Genomic DNA, 19,921 nt, shown 5'->3' with positions numbered 1-19,921 from the left:
CCCCACCTGAGAGTATTTTTGACTGGTGTTATTATAAAATGTTTCTAAGTGGATGAATTAAGAATTGTGGTAAGTATGTGAGCTGATGGATACGTTGGTTAGCTTGACTGAAGTAATCATTTTACAGTGTATATGTGTCAAAACATGATGTTGGGGCCTGCGATTTAGCTCAGTGGCACCGCGCCTGCCTTGCAAGTGCAAGGTCCTGAGTTCCATCCCTGGTACCAAAAACACAAAACAACAAAACCAAAAAACCTAAAGTATTATTTATCTTAGGGGGAAGATTTCAGTGCTCCAGCTGAGAGGCAGAATTACTGATTGCTCCTTTTGCCTTGCTCTGCACAGCTCTGCAGGGCTCTGAAATTTTCTCCCCCTCCTTTTAAAAAAAAAAATTGACATCTTGTTTCTCATGGAATTTTGGTTTAAAAATGTGTACATTAGGGGCCGGAGATTTAGCTCAGTGGTTCTGGTGCCTGCCTCGCAAGCACAAGGTCCGGAGTTCAATCCCTGGTACCAAAAAAAAAAAAAAAAAAAAAAAAAGAATAAAAATATTTTCATTTAAGTATTATTTATCTTGGGCTGGGGATTTAGCTCAGTGGTTCCGTTGCCTGCCTCGCAAGTGCAAGGTCCTGAGTTCAATCCCCAGGACCAAAAAAACAAAACAAAACAACCTAAAGTATTATTTAATCTTAGGGGGAAAAGGCAATGCTCCTATTTCTGAGGTTAAATTATATTTTCCAAATTGCATTTGAGAATTGAGTGCACCAGTTATATCCTTCGGGTATTTATCTTGTTTATAACACATGAGATTCAAATTAATGAACAGCATAAAATTCTTGTACCCCACTGCAACAAAAGATAATTTCATTTATAAATTGTCCGTGCAAACCGATCCAGTATTTGAAAAATAAAAGGTTTTGTAAAGGGTCTGATAGCTCTTGATACAATTTCTGGAATACTCTGTTAGGGACATTCACTGACTTTTATAAACTTACTCTGGGCCAAACATAATAAAAAAGAATAAATTAAAACAAATCAAAATGAGTGTAATTAAAATTAACCAAAGTTCCTGATCCATTCCTGTTAAGGCATAGGCTAAGGTTTAATTTTTAAAAAGAATTCATGAAAAAAAAAAAAGGTTACGGCTCAAGGTCCACCGTAGGCGTTTTATTCTGTTCACATTACTTCGAAGAGCCTTCCAGGGCTTTTTTTGGTCCCTGCGCCCAGGATGGAGCAATCTAATGGACAACCCGGTCATTTCATAGAACTTGCCTGGAACGAGGACCGGGGAGGGTAGGAGCCCTGATTTCACCCTGTGTGCAAACATCAGAATGGCAGGCCCAGGCGAGGGCTGAGCTCCCGCGCGTGCGAAGCGCTGCGCATCGACACCGCGTTTCAGCCGCGCGGTCACCGGGAGGACGCGCCCGGCGGGTGCTGAGGCTCCTTTGAAGTCGGAGGCCACTCGCTGGCCGCTCGTCCGACAGCAGCTGCGCAGCAGACACAGAAACCCGTGCAGGTTGTTTACTGCGACCCGAGGGCTTGGGCTGGAGCTGAGGCTGGGGCTGGGGGTCGCCAGAGCCCCGGGACAGCCGGGACGAGGCGGCCCCAGGAAGGGCGTGGTAGGAATCGGAGCGGCGGTCGGGAGGGTCACGAGGGCGAGGGCTCCGGGTTCTCCTCGGACGCTGGGCGGAGCGGAGCCGGGCAGCGGGAGCCGCGCGCAGACCTGCAGCGTCCAGGCGCGGTCCCTTGGTCGTCCCCGCCGGCCGCAGGTAAGCGGCGCAGGGCGGCGCCGGAGGCATTAGGTGTCCTGGGAACGGCGCCCCGCGACACGCAGGACGGATCGCGATGTCCCGAGGCGCGGGGGACACACACTGGGCGGGAGGGCCGGGCCCCCGGGCTTCGGGGCCCTGGAGTGCACAGGTGGGAGCCGGGTGCGAGATGCGGGAGCTGGGCACAGCCTCAGCTCCGCCGCCGGCCAGAGGTCAGTAGCGGCCGTGCCGGTCGGGTGGACTCGGGCCGGGTGGCGGCGAGTGGGGGTGGGGGAGATTCGGAACCCGGGGGCAAGGACCCGAGAGCAGGAAGCCACCTCACCCCGGAGAAGCCTGGGGCGCGAGGGTCACTCTGGATGCCCGCCCAGGGCTCGATGGCCTCGATGACGATCTGGAAGTTGCTCTCCCGGCCACTCTTAACTCGGGTTGTCCCCCTTTTTAGAGGCTTGTGGGGAGAGGGTGGAAATGGGGTCGCATCTAGCGTCCCCCGCCAGCGAGTTCAGGGGCGGCGCCGGGGGCTGCGGGCTCCCCCAGGGATCAGCGCTGCGCAGATCAGTTCGCAAGGCTCAGAGGAAAAAAGATGAGAGAAAGAGGGAGGGAGGGAGGGAGAGAGAGAAGCGAGCCTGAAGTTTTGTGTCTGCTGATCTGATAAAGTGGGAAAGCGCTGCCGAAGAAAGGAGATTGAGTTACTTTGTCGCCAGTCGTGAGGCTTTTACTATTTACAGGTAACTTGTCTAACTTTCTGCAGCTCGACCCAAGTACGCGGGATAAGGAACCTCCCTGTGGCTTCCAGGAGCTAGCGAGGCTCTGGGATAGACGCTGAGGGTGCCTTGGGGCACCCTGCCTTCCCAGCGCCTCTACATCCAAGGGAAGGGTAGCTGCCAGGGCTCGTTCAGCTCCTAGGGGCCCAACAGTTTGCAGCTGGAGCAGTGCATCCTCAGAAGGGCTTTCGAGATAGGGTCAGGCAGGCATTCACAGCAAGTTTATTGGTCAGGCTTGTGAATGAAATGTCCCGTTTCCGGAACAGTTTGGTGCTATGTGCGGAATAAATTAATGATGATGGCTCATTTTCTCTTTGATCTTGTGGGCTACTGTTACACAGTGTGTGGTTAGTTTGTTTACAGTTTAATTTTTCTCGCTATCAAAATGGAAAGGGCTTAATGTGACTCCAAATCCATAATTCTCCAAATAGTTTATTAACAATTTTATCATTATATTGATACTCTTATACACATTTTATCAATATAAAATCACCTTCATTTTGAATCCCATAGAGAAAGTCTTCTTAAATGCTAGTTAACATAGTCTACCTTTTGGAAGAAGGAAATAAAATGTTCTTAAGAATCCTAAGGAATTAAAAGCCTTTTTTCCCTCACATTTTAGTCTTTATCTAAGACTTACTGTATAGGCATTTTAACACACAAACACGAGTCACTCTTGAATGAGTTCTGTCATAATTACTTCATTTTGAAGACACGGTGTATGATGTAGAGTAAATATGTTTTACGCCTTACCTGCTCAGCAATATCTTTATTAGTCTTTTTCATTAATTAGGAGTTTAAACATTTTCCCCATGGCTAGTTTTTATAACCAGTATCTACATTCCTTAGATTTGCTAAGAATGTTGGAGTCCAAATCATACATGAGCTTCTAGACTTGGAAAGCAGTGTGGTACCTGAACAGTGACTAGTCAGGTATTCTATGAATGTAGGTTAAAGACTTCCTCTTTCATTGCCAAGTAAAAGTAATCATAAAAATAATGAACTCAAACCTGGTTTTCTATTCTGTATGGAAGGACTCTATCCTCTTGGTAGTTTGGGTTATTTTATTTTGAACAGGTTTCCATAGTGTCGATATTAGTATGAGGATAATCCAAGATAGGTCCCAGTCTATGGAGTGACTTTTTGTCACTTTGAGAAAGCTGCCCCATCATTTTCAGAGTAACCAAAGATATAATAGGTATCAAGTACTTTGAAAAGTAAGATGTGGTCCATAAACATAAAAATGTACTTTCATGAAAAGCACATATAATTGATGCAGCTGGTTGGGAACTGGCCTGCAGCTGAGTGCCTCTTTTTCCCTTTGTACATAGAACTTTCAGTTCCCTCATTCTCACTCTGCCCCAAAAAACTCTGCTGGCTGTTTAGAATGCTGCTCTGTCTTTTGGGGTGAAGGGGAATGAGGCCAACTGCTTAGTGCTAGACTCCACGTGAGAGCTCTTGCATTTTTATTTAATGCTCCCTACAATAATATGAGGGTTAATATCATTTCCATTTTTTTGAGAAGAAACTGAGGCCTGAGGTGGCTGAGTGACTTCCATCAGGTCATATCAAACTGTGGGAACCAGAATTAGAAACCAAATTGGATCTTGTTTTTTAAAGATCCACTATTACCATCAACTCAGTGATTTTAAACTTCTTTTAAAAAATAATCTGGTGAAAGTTTTAATTTCTCCCTAGGGAAGAAGGGGCCATACCCTCATATACACAAGTTTTTGCATATAATTTCAGAGTTTACCTACCCTGTGAAGTCTTTATCCAGGCTCTCAAGTCTAATCTTTGCTCTAACTTTGTTACTTAATGAAGCAGAAAGCATGCACATACTATACATATTACACATTATCTTTTACTAATAGGAGCAGCCTTAGAATGTAGTAATCTTCAAATAGGCGAGAATTCACTTAGTAATTAAAACAAAGAGGAAACATGATACCTTAAATTTCAGTCCATTCTGTGAATACCTAAAGTGCAGTTTAGGACAACAGCTCTTATTTGACACCAGGGGTTTCCTTTGGGCTCCTTCCGGCACAGTTTGGCAAGAGCAAACAATATGGGCTTGTGCCGTTAGACACTGAGTGGAAATGATGGGCCTCTTTTCTTCCCTAGGGATGGCAACTCCTGAGGTAGTTATAAGTAGCTGTAGCTCTCAGGAAGAGGAAAATCGCTACACTTTGAACCAGAATGCATCACTATCTGAGGAGCTTCTTTTAGAAGACCAGATGAGGAGAAAACTCAAGTTTTTTTTCATGAATCCTTGTGAGAAGTTCTGGGCCCGAGGCAGAAAACCATGGAAATTTGCCATACAAATTCTGAAAATTGCCACAGTGACCATCCAGGTAAGCAACTCTGATCGTGAGTTTGGTGAAATCCTCTCTAAAAACAAAGAGAACAATGGATAATTTTTTTAAAAACCACTTTTTAACTGCTTGCATAGGGGAGAACAACAAATAAACACAATCTTAACCTTTCTCTCCTTAACGTTTGTGGAAGAATTTGGCTTTTTTGTTCTTACCTTTTTCCTCCTCATCTTTCACTACATTGTAATTTTGGTCACATAGTCTAATTAGTTTTTGTGAAAGGAAACTTTCCTTGGCTTCTTTAAAAATTTTTATAGGGAAACCATATTTTGTGATTCTTACATACACTGGCTGTGATTTATTTTTATGAACCTGGGTTTTCCTACTGGGAAGAATAGTAGCTCTTGTTAAAAGCAGAACAAAAATAAAAGTTTCTAATAGTGAAAATAGATATGAAAGATTTATTTTTATTATTATTTTTTGTAAAAAAAATACACAAGTAATAAATGAGTATTGAAAGGGAACTTTTTTTTTTTTTTTTGGTACCAGGGATAGAAGTCAGGACCTTCTGCTTGTGAGTTAGGCGGCTGAACCACTGAGCTTAAGCCCCACCTGAGAAACTTTTAAATCCTGACATTACTAATCTTAATTGCTTATTGAGAACAAATGGTTATGATTGGTAGCAGCTAAGGCAATTTCTATAATCATATTAGATTAGTAGAATTCTTGTTTAAGTTTCTGATACTAGATATTATATTAAGGGAATGAACATTCGGATGATTGTTCTGTTCTAATACATTATTTCATTTAATTCTAACAACACTCTTATCAGGTAAATGCTAGCTTCCCTCATTTTATAGATGAAGAAGTTGATGTTTATACTTTTTAAAAGGCTTTTCAAGACTCTGAAACCCCATATCAGCTAAATGGAATTTTTTTTACTCAGAGTAGCAATTGGTACCACTTGAGTGTTTGCTGTGTGTCATATTAAACATTTTATAGACATCATTATGTTCAATTCTTCAAACAAATTGGACATAGGTAGTGGTATCTTTGTTTCACAGACAAGAACACTGACATTTGGTATGGTGAAATAACGTGTCATAGTCAGGAAACTAGAAGAGTAGAACTGAGATTCAAACTCAGATTTATAACCTTTAAGGCTTATGCTGTTAGTTACTCTTTAATCTTTTGGGGAGTTCCCCTGATCTTCATATACTTACTAGGGTGGTCAAAAGGAAAATGGACCAGTAGTTTAAACCTGTTGGTAAGCCTATTCAGCCATAAAGAATGAGAAACTAGATACATTTATAGCTAAGTGGATGCACATTGAGGCCATACTCTTAAGTGAAATAAATAGGACACACATGTGTAAATACCAAATAGTTTCTCTGGTGTGAAAAACTAAAATTGTAAATAAGGATCAAAATGTATAATTGATATTGTGAAATAGGAAGAAAAGGTCTAAAGGAGTAGGGGAAGTGGGGGGGGTAGGGAAAAGAAAAGAAGGGAAAAGAAAAAATATGAGAAAAGGAAAAAAATGGAAACAAAGTCTTTGTAAATAGGGAAGGGTGGAGGGGGTGAAGTGAGGGCAGGGGAATGGGGAAAAAATAAGAATCAAGATACATCATGTAAAAGTACAAGATCCCAGTGATGAATGTAACTGTACTGTATACCTAAAATGTACCAATAAAGTTAATGAAAAAAATAAACCTGTTGGTAATAAGCGTGGGAAATCTGCATAGGTAAGTTTTAAAAAGTAATGGAGAATTTCCTGATTGTGATATTTCTTTATTCTGTATCTGAGCAGTCCAACAAATCACATAAAGACAGTTTTGTCATGGAGCAAATGTGGGCAACTTAGAGACAGATTACCTCTTTTCAGGAAAAAGGAATCTTTCTGCTAAATTGGAGATTTTGTGTTCACAATGACAGGAACCCCACTAAAATCTTCCCTGTTTTCACTGGCTGGCTCAGTCTCTGAATTATAGCAGTTCTTCCAGCCACTCTTGCTCCAGTCTGTCCTCAGCCCTTGAAGATAGGAATCAATTGTCTTCTCATTTTATCTCAGTACCTAGTGCAATGCTGGCATGTGGAAGGTACTCATAAAATTGATAAGAATATCTTCATCTTGAAGATTTTTTTGGCACTGACTTTAGATGTAAAATCCCTGGACTATCAAGCTTTCACCTTACTGTGATTTCAGTGAGGATACTTAGGTTTAAAAGTCTTTTCAGAAATGGGAGTGGAGCTAGGTGGAGTTAGGATGGTGACATCTGTCATACGTCACAAGGAGAGGGAAAGGGGTCTGTCTTATCAGACCCTGGATTACTTGTGTGCCTGATAGAACAGATAGAATTTAGATTTAGTCTGTCAGATACAGTTTCCAATTTTGACTGTACACTTGCTAGTGATGTGAGTTGAAAAATTTATCTAACTTTTCTAAGCCTTTATGTACTCCTCGCAAAATTATTACATTTGGAATTATGCTGTGGAATCAATAAATGTGATAAGACAGGTTTCTACAATATGGCCTCCTCACCCCGGGATTTAAGCTTACTGGGTGGGGGGGTGGGGAGTGGAAGGGTATGAAACAGACTTGGAGTAAATCAAATCAGCTTTTTGTTATTGTACAAAATACCTGGAAAAAACAACTTAAATACAAAAGATTTATTTTGTCTCATACCTTCAGCAGTTTCAGTCCATGATCAACTGGCTCCATTGCTTTTAGGCTGGTGGTGAGGCGGAAGAGTGAGTTGAAGGAAAACTGCTAACCTCATGGCAGCCAGGAACCGCCGTGGGGGAGAAAGCCAGAGAGGAGGGGGCCAGGGGCAAGATACAGTCAGGGTCACGTCTCATGACCTATCCCTTTCCACTAGGCGCTTTGTAAGTCTCCATTCCTCGTGATATTGCCATCAAAATATGCAATTAGAGCCCTCATGATCCAATCGCCTTCTGAAAGCCCCACTTCTGAATACATGAGCCTTTTGGGGGACATTTTAGGTGTAAACCACAACAGCAAGCTTTTGGGTATGATTAAAAGAGCTTATGTCATCATGACAGTGGTGCAGTAAAACAAACTTTTTCCATGCAAACAATTGAGTTTCATGTAAAACTCTGGGGTCAATCCTACCCAAATATTAAGGACACATTATGTTAATGTACTTTAAGTTAGAGATAAATTGAAAAGATTTTTTTTTTCTAGTTTTGATCTTATTGTCACAGGTTTGGTAATGAGGCCTATGAGTAAGTATAATTTGGCCACAGGGCTTGGGCTTTTTTATGCAGTGTTATCAGTCAGTCACGAGCCTTCTCGATGTCCTCTGGAATTCACTGGAAATTCATCTTGCGGTTCAAGCTCCTGCACCATCTGCCTCTACATTTTTGTTCAGATTGTTCACTCTCTTACCATTTCTACTCTTCTTTTAAGCTGGTTCTTTTTGGACTAAGTAACCAGATGGTGGTAGCTTTCAAGGAAGAGAACACTATAGCATTCAAACATCTCTTCCTCAAAGGATACCTGGACCGTATGGATGACACCTATGCAGTGTACACGCAAAGCGAAGTCTATGATCAGATCATCTTTGCAGTGAACCAGGTAAATCAAGTATATCTATTCTTGGGATAAAAAACAGGCTGGAAAAGCAGTAGCAATGCATTTTTTAGAAACTGACACTCAAGTGTAGAAGGGTGAACAAATGCTTGGAAATGACTTAGGCATAACACTGTTTTTAAATTTTTCTTAAAGATACTGCCAGCAAAAAAAAAAAAGATATTGCCAGAAAACTTTTACAAAGCTAGAAGTTGAGAAAAGGTTTTATTTAGTACTGAGAGATAGAAACTTTGATAACTTTATTGAAAGAATCAGAGTTAGGGGTTCGAATAAGAGCCTCAAAGGTTTAAAATCACTGAACATGACCTGGGACATAAGTAGTCTTCTGATCTTACATTTTCAGAGGCTTATGGCAAATAATGAGAATATTAACTTTACAGAGTTTTTACAGCAACCAATACTTGAAAGTTCATTTAAAAGTAAGTAAAGCTTTGACAATTTTATTGTGATACTAACTGCCAACAAAAATAAGCTTATTTTGCATACATGAGTCATATTTTTTAGTCTGAGTTTCTAATCATTGAATTTTTATAAATAGTACTTTAACAAAATCCCAAATTTTGTATTGTGTGTATTTCACTGAAAGTGCTCTTGAAGTCAGTATTTCCAGTGCGGGTTTAGTTTACAGACCACATTTCGTAATTATTACAACTCTTTTTCAAAACATGGTAATATTGCAATACAACTCTTCATTTTCCGGAGACAATCTATGCAGTAACATGGTAAATTGCCCAGATAAAATATGCCTATATGGGACTAAGTTTTTAGTTAGCATTAGTAATGAGAAAATCAGTAATAGATATAAGCTGCATAAGTTGTTAAACAGAATTATGGCCTGCAGTTTATAGGGGAAAATGGCTTAATCCTAGACAATTTTGAAATTTTTGCATTAAGTGTAGTAAGTTTCTCTAAAGTGACTCTGCACCAAATTGGTAGTTTGGTGTTTGGGGGAGAGTGTGGGGGGTAGAGGTAAGAGGTAAACAGTCCATTATATTCATTATGAAATATTTTACCTTTCTTACTAGGCCTAATCTCAGTCTTTAAAATATACTCTTTGGTATTGGGTCATTCTGCTTAACAGATCTCCATGACCTTTCCATGTAGCAATAGATATAGATTCCTTGTCCTGGTTGTCTTTTTTCTACTGTTATAATAAAATACCAGAGTCTGGATAATTTGTAAATAACAGAAATTTATTTCTCACAGTACTGGAGGCTGGACAGTCTAAGCTCAAGCAGGCTACAGGCTCCGTATTTTGCATCTTCTTTCTGTGTCCTCACATGGCGGAAGAGTTGTAGAAGGATGACGGGACCTAACTTTTCCTTCTAGTACTTTCATAGTCTTGTTAATCCCATTTGTGAGGGCTCTACCTTTGCTACTTAATCTCCCTTTGCTCCTAAAGATCTCACTCTTAATATTACCATATTGTTGTTTAAGTTCAACATGTGGATTCTGAAGAGACATAATCCGTTCAAATTATAGCACCAGTAGGCAAATAAATAATACTAATGGCAGTGACTCCCTGCAGTTTCCCAGCCCCATTAGGTACTTTTAGCTGAAGACTAAAGTGTCTTGATCAAATATTTCATGAACAAGTAGGAATTTTGTGGTTAGTGAGGTCAGTTATTCGCATGCATCGAGAGAACTGAATGGGGACAGTGGGACTGATAGGGATACTTCATTTTATGTAAGGCAATGATTAGATAGTGGAGGTAAGTTGTCATCTAACTCAGTGATCCCTAAGACTCATCCTGGTCAAATACTGTGATTCTAACACTTTTACATTAGCGTGTCAAAGAGTTACTTTGTGTGTTTCATACTGTATCTCGGCTTTCCTCTTATTTCCTCCATCCTTTTTGGGTCATCTTTGCTGGCTCCTTTTCTTTGTTTGGATAATTCTGAGAGATTTGTCCTTTTCCTGGAGAAATTTCCTGCATTACCCAGCCTTGGTCATCACCAGGACAAGGTGACTCCCAAACAGTTGTTCACACTGCTGCGCAGCTGCAGGGAAGAATCACCCTGTCCAAAGAAGCTCAGTCTCTTCCAGCCTGCTGCCCAGACTGGTTCCTCTTTCTGGTCTATTGCTTGGGTTTAAAGGCCTCAGGGTCTTGGAATCATTTACTCTTGTGGCTCAAACATTGTGCATAAATTTTCCTGTCTGGTTGGCTTCCTTTATTCCTCATCCACCTGCCTTACCACCTCTTGGTTATTTTCCAGTGATTTCACCTAAAATCACAGATCTCGTTGCATAACATTTCTCATGATATAGATATATGTGCACTTTTATCTACACATCCATCTATATCTCCATCAAACTGAGTTGAGTAACACAGCATTGGATGTGTTTATTTCAGAAGGTGAGGATATAAAACAGGACTCAGATGTTTGTGAATGAGTGAATAAGCTCAAAACCCTCATGACATTTGTTAGGGTCAAGTGATCACAGAGGAGCCATGAATAAGCAACATATAATCAAGGAGCAACCAATTTTAATTTGCTTTAATTTTGGTGCCAATCACTCAGCTAAGGACATTTAATTTTGTTTTTATACTATTACACAAAGTCTGACCTAGGACCCTTGATCTGAGTGAAAATCTCTTCTTAAGGCAGAGCTGCCAAGGTCAGAAGAGATATGTGCCAGCCCACTTAAGCCCTACAGAGGCCATAGCCACTTACATGCCCCATGCAGCCTCCCTGACAATTCCCAGACTCCCAGCATTAGTCTCCGCCCCACATTCCTGTCCCAGAATCCTCTGGCTTGGTCTCTAGTGTGGTCCTTTAGCTGGTCACAGCCCTGCCACTTGCTCTGGACCATCCAGGTCTTGCCTGCTACTCAGACCTCCACAGGGAGCCTTAAAAAGCCAGGAAGTCTGGCTGTCACACTGTTGCATAACTTCCAGTGTTAACAGCTACCTGCATCCCTGGGCTTCAGATCTTTTGCATAAGATTTTTGTGGTCAGGAGGTTCAGAGCTTCAGGGGACCCTTGTGGGGATTGTCCCACACATACTTAGAACTCATCACAGGTCTGACTCCAACTTTCCAGAGTTACCTCCTACTGTGTACCCCACATTCCAGGTATACCATGTCCATGTTGGGAAACAAAACCAGAAAAACTCAATATCTCAGCGTTACCCTATCTCTTGAGACATGTAGAACATAATACTGTTTAACAACATATACAGCTTGTTTCTATTATTGCAGACTTCTGGATCATTTTCCCAATCCAAGGGCCAACAGAAAGTGTGTGACTGTAATCATGTATCTTATCCTCGAAGTTTGCTGACTCATTGTGCATAAATTAGCTATAATAAAGAGCTACTGTCACTATATGATAATTTTTCACTTTGCCATCAGTTTGACAAATGCGCACACACTCACTGTGGCCCCAAAGTGCTGGCATTAAAGCAGTGGACTGGATAAATTCCCTTTCCTGTGGAGCTTGCCTTCTAATGGGAGAGATAGACTTTAAAAATTTTGACCGAAATTATTTGATTTAAAGTAGTGATGTGTGCTGTAAAATAAAATGAAGCAGCATAAGGAATGGCAATAGGCTCACGATGGTTAGAAAAGGCCTTTCTGAGGATTTGGAATCTGGGGAAGAATATTCCAGGCTGAAGGAGTTGCTAACAGCAAAGGTCTGGGGTAGAAACATTCGGTGCCTTTGAGGAAATGAAGTTGAGGGTGCAAGTGGGAGTCAGTGCGGGGACGGATAGAGAGGGGCCAGGGCCAGGCCTCTCCGAGCTTTGCAGGACCCAGAAAGGAGCTTTGGGGCTTATGCTGAGGGGGCCAGGAAGCCATGGGAGCTTTCGATAGGGCACAGGCTCTATTATACATAGACCAGAGCGAAGAGGTATTTGTTCAAATATTATTTGGTGTCTATGATATATCAGGTACTTGTTTAGAGCAGGGATTGTACAGTAAGCAAACAGACAAAGGCAAAGAGGTCATAGTGTAAGAGGAAGAGACAGGCAACGAACAAGCACGTAAGGACACCATCTGTCAGTTATAAGTACTATGGGAACAAAATACAGCAGACAGAATGAACAACTGGAGGTGGCCAGAGAAGGCTTCTTTGTTAAGGTGCCAGAGGAGAAGAGAAGAGATAATAATTGGGGCAGGAGCCAGCGGCTATCTCAAAGGAGAAGGAACAGTAAGCAGGAGCGTTGAGCAGGCTCCTGTACTGTGTTGGGTATCAGTGTTCGAAGGGTTTCACATCCGTTAATTCATTCATTCCTGAGTTCTCAGTGGATACTAGACTAGCGAGAGAACCAGGACTGGAAGCAGGAAGTTAGGAGGCTTAACTAGTCCAAGGGAGAAGTGATGGTGGTTGGACTAGGGCAGTAGCAGCAGTGAAAGTGATGAGGCAGTCAGATTGTGCTGAGGTGGCTCAGAGCTTTGGGTGAGTCCCATGGGGAAGTGACTTGAAAGCAACACATTACTTTTTGATAGATTGGAAGTGAAATATGAGAAAAGGAGTCGGAAAGACCTTTCCTAAGTTTGATCCTGATCAACTGATTGACTTCTGGAGTCATTCATTGAGAAGGGAATTATGGTGGAGAAGTAGGTCTTTCTGTTGCACATTTAGGTTTGAAATCCTCTTTAGACACCACAGACATCAGGTAGGCAGACTGCTACCCATGGATGGTATTTGATGGAGAGATCAAGGCTGGAGATGTAAATTTGGAAGTCTTCAGTGTATAGATGGTGTTTAAAACAAGACTCTGGTTGAAGTCACTTGTGGAGAAAATGTGGATGCAGAGGTTGTGGGCTGAATCCAAGGGGACTCCAAGGGGAGAATGACAGGGAGGATTCATCAAGGAAGTACAAGAAGAAGAAGCAGCCTGTGGCCCAGAAGTCCGAAAAAGAAGAAGTCAGGGAGAAACACTCAAACTGCATCAAATATGATGGGGGAGTTAGGTTAGGGCTCAGAACTAAGCATTTTACATAGTAGCATGTTACCCATTGGCAACCTTGGCAAGGCCTGGCTCAGAATCTATCCCCGAGGCCCGGATCATAAATGATTTCTATTCACATGCATCTTTAGCAGAATTACTTTTCTGCATCCATCATACAAAAGTGCTAATTTCAAGAGAGACAGATACCATTCCTTATTTTCATATGACCAATTGTGCAACCACATTGCTCACTGCAAGCTATGAAAACATCTCTGGAAATCCCTTGAGTTTACATTGACAGTTATTCCAAGGTGCAATAAGGTTTTCATTTGTAAAAGTAACATTTTATGTTGTTTAGAAGACCCACTAGAACAAGGGAATCATTTCTGCAAATGTGATTAAATGTATTTTTTGTCAAGATAATGATTAAATCAACATTTTTTAAAGAAAAGGTTTTAATGGTCCATTTGGAACAGATGTATCCCACTTCTTAAATCATAGTAGTAAAGAACTCTGACCTTACCTTGCAGGAGATAGTTCAGTGACAAAAATGTATATTCACTCTGAATGTAAAAACTCAGTCCCTGGACATTGTTCTTCAAAGAAGGAAAGAACTTCAAAGACTATGCAGCTTTAGACTTTAGTTTTGCAGATAAGGAACCAATAGCTCAGAAAATTTGTGACTGAAATGAGCCTTGAACCGGAAACTCTAATTTAAGAGCACTCTTTGCCCTCCCTTCCTGGTGCTGAGCAGCAAGTCACTCACTTTCCACTCACCCTGGATGTCTCCACCCTGGGCAGGAGGTGGCCACCAGCCAGTTTCAGAGGTGGGGAGGGAGGGACAGACATCCTGGCTTCACTCTGCCCTGACTGACATTTCACTTTCTGCTTCCCTCTGTGGTTGAAGTACCTGCAACTACGCAATGTCTCAGTTGGGAATCATGCCTACAAGAACAAGGGTACCAAGCACTCTGCTATGGCAATCTGCCAGCACTTCTACAAGCGAGGAAACATCTTTCCTGGAAATGACACCTTTGACATTGATCCAGAAATCGAAACAGGTAATGTTCTATATGGTAGAGCTTTGGGTTTTAACTCCTTGATTTACACTTAAAATCAGCAAATTCATCTCTGAAAACATTGGTATGATCTTTGCTATTAGGGCTTAGTAAAAACTGTGTAGAAGTTCTTATGTCTCAACTACTGTTCTAAACCTTTTACTGTATCTCAGGAATCCTCAAAGAAACCTAGATAAGGCAAGGTTTATTATTATCCCTGTTTCCTAGAAGAGTGAAGTACAGCTCAGTGAACCAACTGACCTACTCAGGATGAACTATCGAGAGGCAGCCGGAAGCTAAGTCATATTCTCTATTGCCTCTCATAGGCAATTGCCTATGGGTAGGCTGGTTGTACAGATAGATGGGTATTATGCTTACAAAACATGCTTATGAATAATTTATTATATTGAGAAGACTAGTAAAGGATAACAATACCAAATAGAGAAAATTTTCTAAAATGCTGCTTCCTTTTCTTAAAGTTACCAGCAATCCCACACATTTTTGGCACAAGGAACTGGTTTCATGGAAGATAATTTTTCATGGATGGGCTGGGGTGGATGTGGGAGAGAATGGTTTTGAGATGATTCAAGTGCATAGAGGGCTGCAGATACAGATGAAGATTCACTGGCTCACCTGCCTGGCACTTACCTCCTGCTGGGCCCCACCCCTTTTTCTAAAAGACCACCAAGCTATGCAGCCCCCCCCCCCCCCCTTGAAGCAAGTAGTGACCCCTTCTCTAACCTACTTAGAAAATCAGGCACTGTAAGTACTTCAAATCCTCCACTTAGGATACAAAGACAAGAGGAGGTGGGACTCAGAGTTGATCAAAGATTACAGAGACAGAAAGGAAGGAGGCATTTTATAGGACCCTAATGAGACAGACTTCAGGCCTTTCTCTAGTCCCCAAGCACTCCAGGAATGGTGTAGTCTTGTAGGTCCTAAAAATACGTAAAGTGCTTTAACAAAGTCGTATAGGCGAATAGCTTCTAAAATCTTAATTCAGAAAAAGAGTGGAGTCTGAATAACATCTTGAATGAATTATCCTTTCAAAATGAAGTTTTATTTCTTTATTTGAGGAACTGTATCATGCTTTTGTTTCTTTCCATGGCAGAGTGTTTCTTTGTGGAGCCTGATGAATCTTTTCATATTGGAATGCTGGAAGAAAATAAACTCAACTTAACACTGGACTTCCACAGGTGAGGGGAACAAGTGGGGGCATAACTTGTGTCTGTGCATGTGTGTGTGTGTGTGTGTGTGTGTTTCCACCCACTAAAGCCTCCTCTGTTTTGTAGGCTCCTGACAGTGGAGCTTCAGTTTAAACTGAAGGCCATCAATCTGCAGACGGTTCGTCACCAGGAGCTCCCTGACTGCTATGACTTTACCCTGACTGTAAGTGTGCATTGCACTGCAGTGACTCCAGTCTGGAGAGAAATTGTTTTTCTCATCATATGCTTCACATACTTGTACTAAGGAGAGATCAGAAGTATAAGATGTTCCACATGAATGTGCTGGGAGAACACTGATTATTGCTAGCTCTGCTTTGTTTGTTATAACTTATTCACTTGTTAACGTGTCTTCTGCACCTCACTGTAGGTTCTGTAAGGGCAGGGACTTGTCCTGTTTGGTGCTGAATCCAATGCTGAGAATAGTGCCAGGCATGGAGTAGATGTTCAAACACAAAGGAGGAGGCGGGTGTGGCTCTCTGCTTACCATCTTGTACTGAGTTTCTCACGGTTCATGTTTGGGTTGCTGCTCACTGTGACTTCTGGTGTTGCCCCTGAAAGCTCTGGTTCATCTTCCCCACTTCAGCCTACCTCACTACTTGTGTGTTGTCTATACTCCAGTTGCAGAGGGAGCTATAAAGCTCTCTAGAGAGCAAGATACTTCCTTGTGAGGTGATCACCTTATAAGTGAATAACCCTCTGCTACTTGGTCACTGGCAGAGCAGAGTTTGAAACTTATCTTTGAATGACCCAGATTTCTGTCAGTAGGAGTTAGTATCAAAAGCTATGTCCCTAATACTCAATTAATTCCTTGTGAAAAATCAAGTTGCAGAGATTGAGGCTAAAAAATTTTCAGTGTATAGTACAGTGTAATTATTATGTAGAACATTTAACAAGAAGAAAAAGCACTAAAATGTGGGACTATTTTGAATTAGAGTACAAATTTTGGCCCTATTATTAGCCCAGCAAAGGATGAATTATCAGTATCATTTGATTTTTGCTTTTATTAATTTTATTGCTACATTTTAGGTATACAATATAATAACATTCATCATTGGAAATTTGCACCTTTACATAATCTCTCTTGGTTCTTATTTTTTCCCCCTTCCCCTGCCCTCCCTTCAACCCCTCCATCCCTCCCTATTTACAAAGACTTTGTTTCCATTTTTCATTTTCTCATATTAATTCCATTCCCTTCTTTCCTTTCCCCTACCCCTCCCACTTCCCCTTCCCCTTTGCCCTTTTCTTCCTGTTTCACATTATCTATTATACCTTTTAGTCCTTATTACACTTTCACTTTCTCACACCAGAGAAACTATTCAGTATTTACACTTATGTGTCCTATGTATTTCACTTAAGAGTATTGGGTCAATGTGGGTCTCTAATTTCTCATTTTTTATGGCTGAGTAGTACTCCATTTTATAAAAAACCCACATTTTCTTTATCCTGTCTCCAGTTGATGGGCAATTGGGCTGTTTCCAAGTTTTAGCTATTAAAAACTGTGCTGCTAAGAACTTGGGTGCACATATATCACGGTGGTAGGATTCTTTTATTTCTTTGGGGAAGATGCCCAGCAGGGGAATAGCTGGGTCAAATGGGACTTCCAATCCTAGTTCTTTGAGGTATCTCCATACTGATTTCCACAGTGGTTGCACCAGTCTACACTCCCATCAGCAATGGAGCAGGGTTTCTCTTTCCCCACAGCCCTGCCAGCATGTGTTATTGGTTGATTTCATGATAGCAGCCATTCTTTGTGGGGTGAGGTGACATCTCAGAGTTGTTTTCATTTGCATCCCTTGAATAACCAGTGATGTTGAACATTTTTTCATGTTTATTTCTACTTCTTTGTGTGAGAAATGTCTGTTCATTTCAGATGCCCATTTTTGGACTGGGTCTTTAAATTTGGAAGGTCTATTTTTTAAAGTTCTTTATAGTTTCTAGATGGTAGACCTTTGTCTGAGGAATAGCAGGTGAAAATTTTTTCCCACATTGTGGGTTATCTCATCACACTGTTGGTGGTTTCTCTTGCTGTGCAGAAGCTTTTTAATAAGAAGAGATCCCACTTGTTGATTGTTTGCGCTAGTTCATGGGCAACTGAGGCTTTGTTCATAAAATCTTTTCCTACACCAATGTTTTAAGGAGTTCTACCCAACCTCTGCCCCAGCTGGTTCAGCGTTTCTGTTTTAATATTTAGATCTTTAATCCATTTCGATTTTAGTTGACTGCATGGTGAGAGATGTAAGTCTAGTTTTAAACTTTGGCAAGTTGAAACCCAATTTTTCCAGCACCATTTATTAAAGAGGCTGGCTTTCCTCCAGTGAGGGTGTTTGGCTTCTTTGTTGAAGATGAGGTGGGTGAGTGTATTTGGAGTTGTTTCTGCATCTTCTAATCTGTTCCACTGGTTCTCAAGTCTGTTCCTTTGCCAGTACCATGTTGTTTTTATCACAGTAGCTTTGTAGTATAGTTTCAAGTTGAGAGTTGTGATACCCTCTGCCATGTCTCTGTTGCCTAGAATTGCTTTTGCTACTCTAGGTCTCTTCTTGTTCCAAATGAATTTTTGCAATTTTTTCCTCCAGGTCTGTGAAGTATGCTGCTGGGATTTCAATTGGGATTGCATTGAATCTATATAGCAGTTTTGGAAGTATGGCCATTTTCACTATGTTGATCCTTCCTACCCAGGAGCAAGGGATATCTTTCCATTTTCTGATATCATCTTCAATCTCTCTTTTCAGAGGGCTATAGTTTTCAGAGAAGAGGTCTTTGATTTCTTTCGTTAGGTTGATTCCTAGGTATTTCAGTTTTTTGGATGCTATTGTGAAAGGAATTGATGCCCTATTTTTGTCTCAGTGAGTCTGTTGTTTGTGTAGAGGAAAACTGTTGATTTTTGCGTGTTGACCTTATATCTAGCTACTTTACTGAATTTGGTTATTAAGTCTAGAAAACTTTTGGTGGAGTTCTTGGGGTCTTCTATATACAGTATCATGTCATCTGCAAATAATGACAATTTGACTTCTTCATTTCCTATGTTTCTGTAGGGATTTTATCATAAATATGTGTTGGATTTTGTCAAATGCTTTTTCTGCATCTATTGAGATGATCACATGTTTTTTGTCCTTGGCTCAATTAATACAGTGTATTACATTGATTGATTTATGTATGTTGAACCATCCCTGCATCCCTGGGATGAATCCCACTTGGTCAGGGTATATGATCTTCTTGATGATGTTCTGCATTCTATTTGCCAGAATCTTATTAAGGATTTTTGCATCTATGTTCATTAGAGAGATTGACCTATAGTTCTCTTTTTCGGTTGGGTCTTTCTCTGCTTTGGGAATCAAGGTGATGCTTGCTTGCAGGAATGAATTTGAAAGTATTGCTTCCCTTTCAATTTCATTGAAGAGTTTAAACAGTAATGGCAGTAGTCTTTCTCTAAATTTCTTGTAGAATTCAGCAGTGAAGCCATCAGCACCCAGGCTTTTCTTAGTTGGTAAGTTTTTAATTACATTTTCAATTTCATTGATTGATATTGGTTCATTTAGAATTTTTAGGTCTTCTTTGTTCAACTTTGGTAATTCATATGTATCTAGGAATCTGTCCCTTCTGTATTTTCAATCTTATTGGCATATAGGTTCTCGAAGAAGGTATTGATGATCCTCTGGATTTCTGCTGAATCCATTATAATTTCACCCTTTTTATTCCTAATTGCATGGATTTGGTCCTTTTCTTTCCTCTTTTTGATAAGGTTGGCTAAGGGTTTGTGAATTTTGTTTATTCTTTCAAAAAACCAACTCTTGGCTTCATTGATTTTTTTGTATCATTGTCTTAGTCTCCACTGCATTGATTTCTTCTCTGATCTTTATAATTTTCTCCCTTGTGTGAGTTTTGGGTTTGTCCTGCTCTTTCTCTAGAAGATTAAGGTTCAGCATCAGGTTGTTTATTTGGGCTTGCCTTCTTTTCCTCATGTGAGTTTTCACTGCTATGAATTTCCCTCGTAAGACTGCTTTCATTGTGTCCCATAGATTCTGATATGTTATATTGTCATTGTCATTTAATTGAAGGAACTGTCTGATTTGTTCTTTAATTTCCTCTGTGACCCATTGATTATTCAGAAGTGTGTTGTTCAATTTCCATGTGTTTATGAAATTCTTGTGGTTGCTTCTACTATTGATCTCCAATTTCATGGCACTATGATCTGATCATATAGAGGAGATAACTTCAATTCCTTTGCACTTACTTAAACATGTTCTATAAGAGAGTATGTGGTCTATTTTGGAGAATGACCCATG

The 19,921-nt window shown here is 40.8% G+C and overlaps 1 protein-coding gene across 5 annotated transcripts in view; it reads left to right on the top strand.

The window, feature by feature from the left end:
- The first annotated feature begins 1,185 nt into the window (after positions 1-1,185).
- Mcoln3 (mucolipin TRP cation channel 3) overlaps positions 1,186-19,921 on the top strand; it is a 34,245-nt gene continuing 15,509 nt past the window's right edge. The window contains exons 1-6 of one of the 5 annotated variants that reach the window (XM_087213012.1): positions 1,186-1,293; positions 4,655-4,884; positions 8,276-8,443; positions 14,262-14,415; positions 15,524-15,608; positions 15,705-15,801. In XM_087213012.1, the coding sequence (XP_087069138.1) occupies positions 4,657-4,884; positions 8,276-8,443; positions 14,262-14,415; positions 15,524-15,608; positions 15,705-15,801 (732 nt within the window). In that variant the 5' untranslated portion in view covers positions 1,186-1,293; positions 4,655-4,656. Of the gene's footprint in view, positions 1,294-1,323; positions 1,517-1,565; positions 1,770-4,654; positions 4,885-8,275; positions 8,444-14,261; positions 14,416-15,523; positions 15,609-15,704; positions 15,802-19,921 lie in introns of those variants that run through there. The other 4 variants (XM_004841355.4, XM_021255439.2, XM_004841358.4 and 1 more) reach the window with 4 other exon arrangements.

The sequence above is a fragment of the Heterocephalus glaber genome, unplaced genomic scaffold (assembly GCF_053883595.1).
Source record: "Heterocephalus glaber isolate CG9 unplaced genomic scaffold, H.glaber_assembly_v1.0 deba00001442, whole genome shotgun sequence".
NCBI lineage: Eukaryota > Metazoa > Chordata > Mammalia > Rodentia > Bathyergidae > Heterocephalus > Heterocephalus glaber.
Note: the sequence above shows the minus strand (reverse complement) of the source record. Positions and strands in the feature narration are given on the sequence as shown.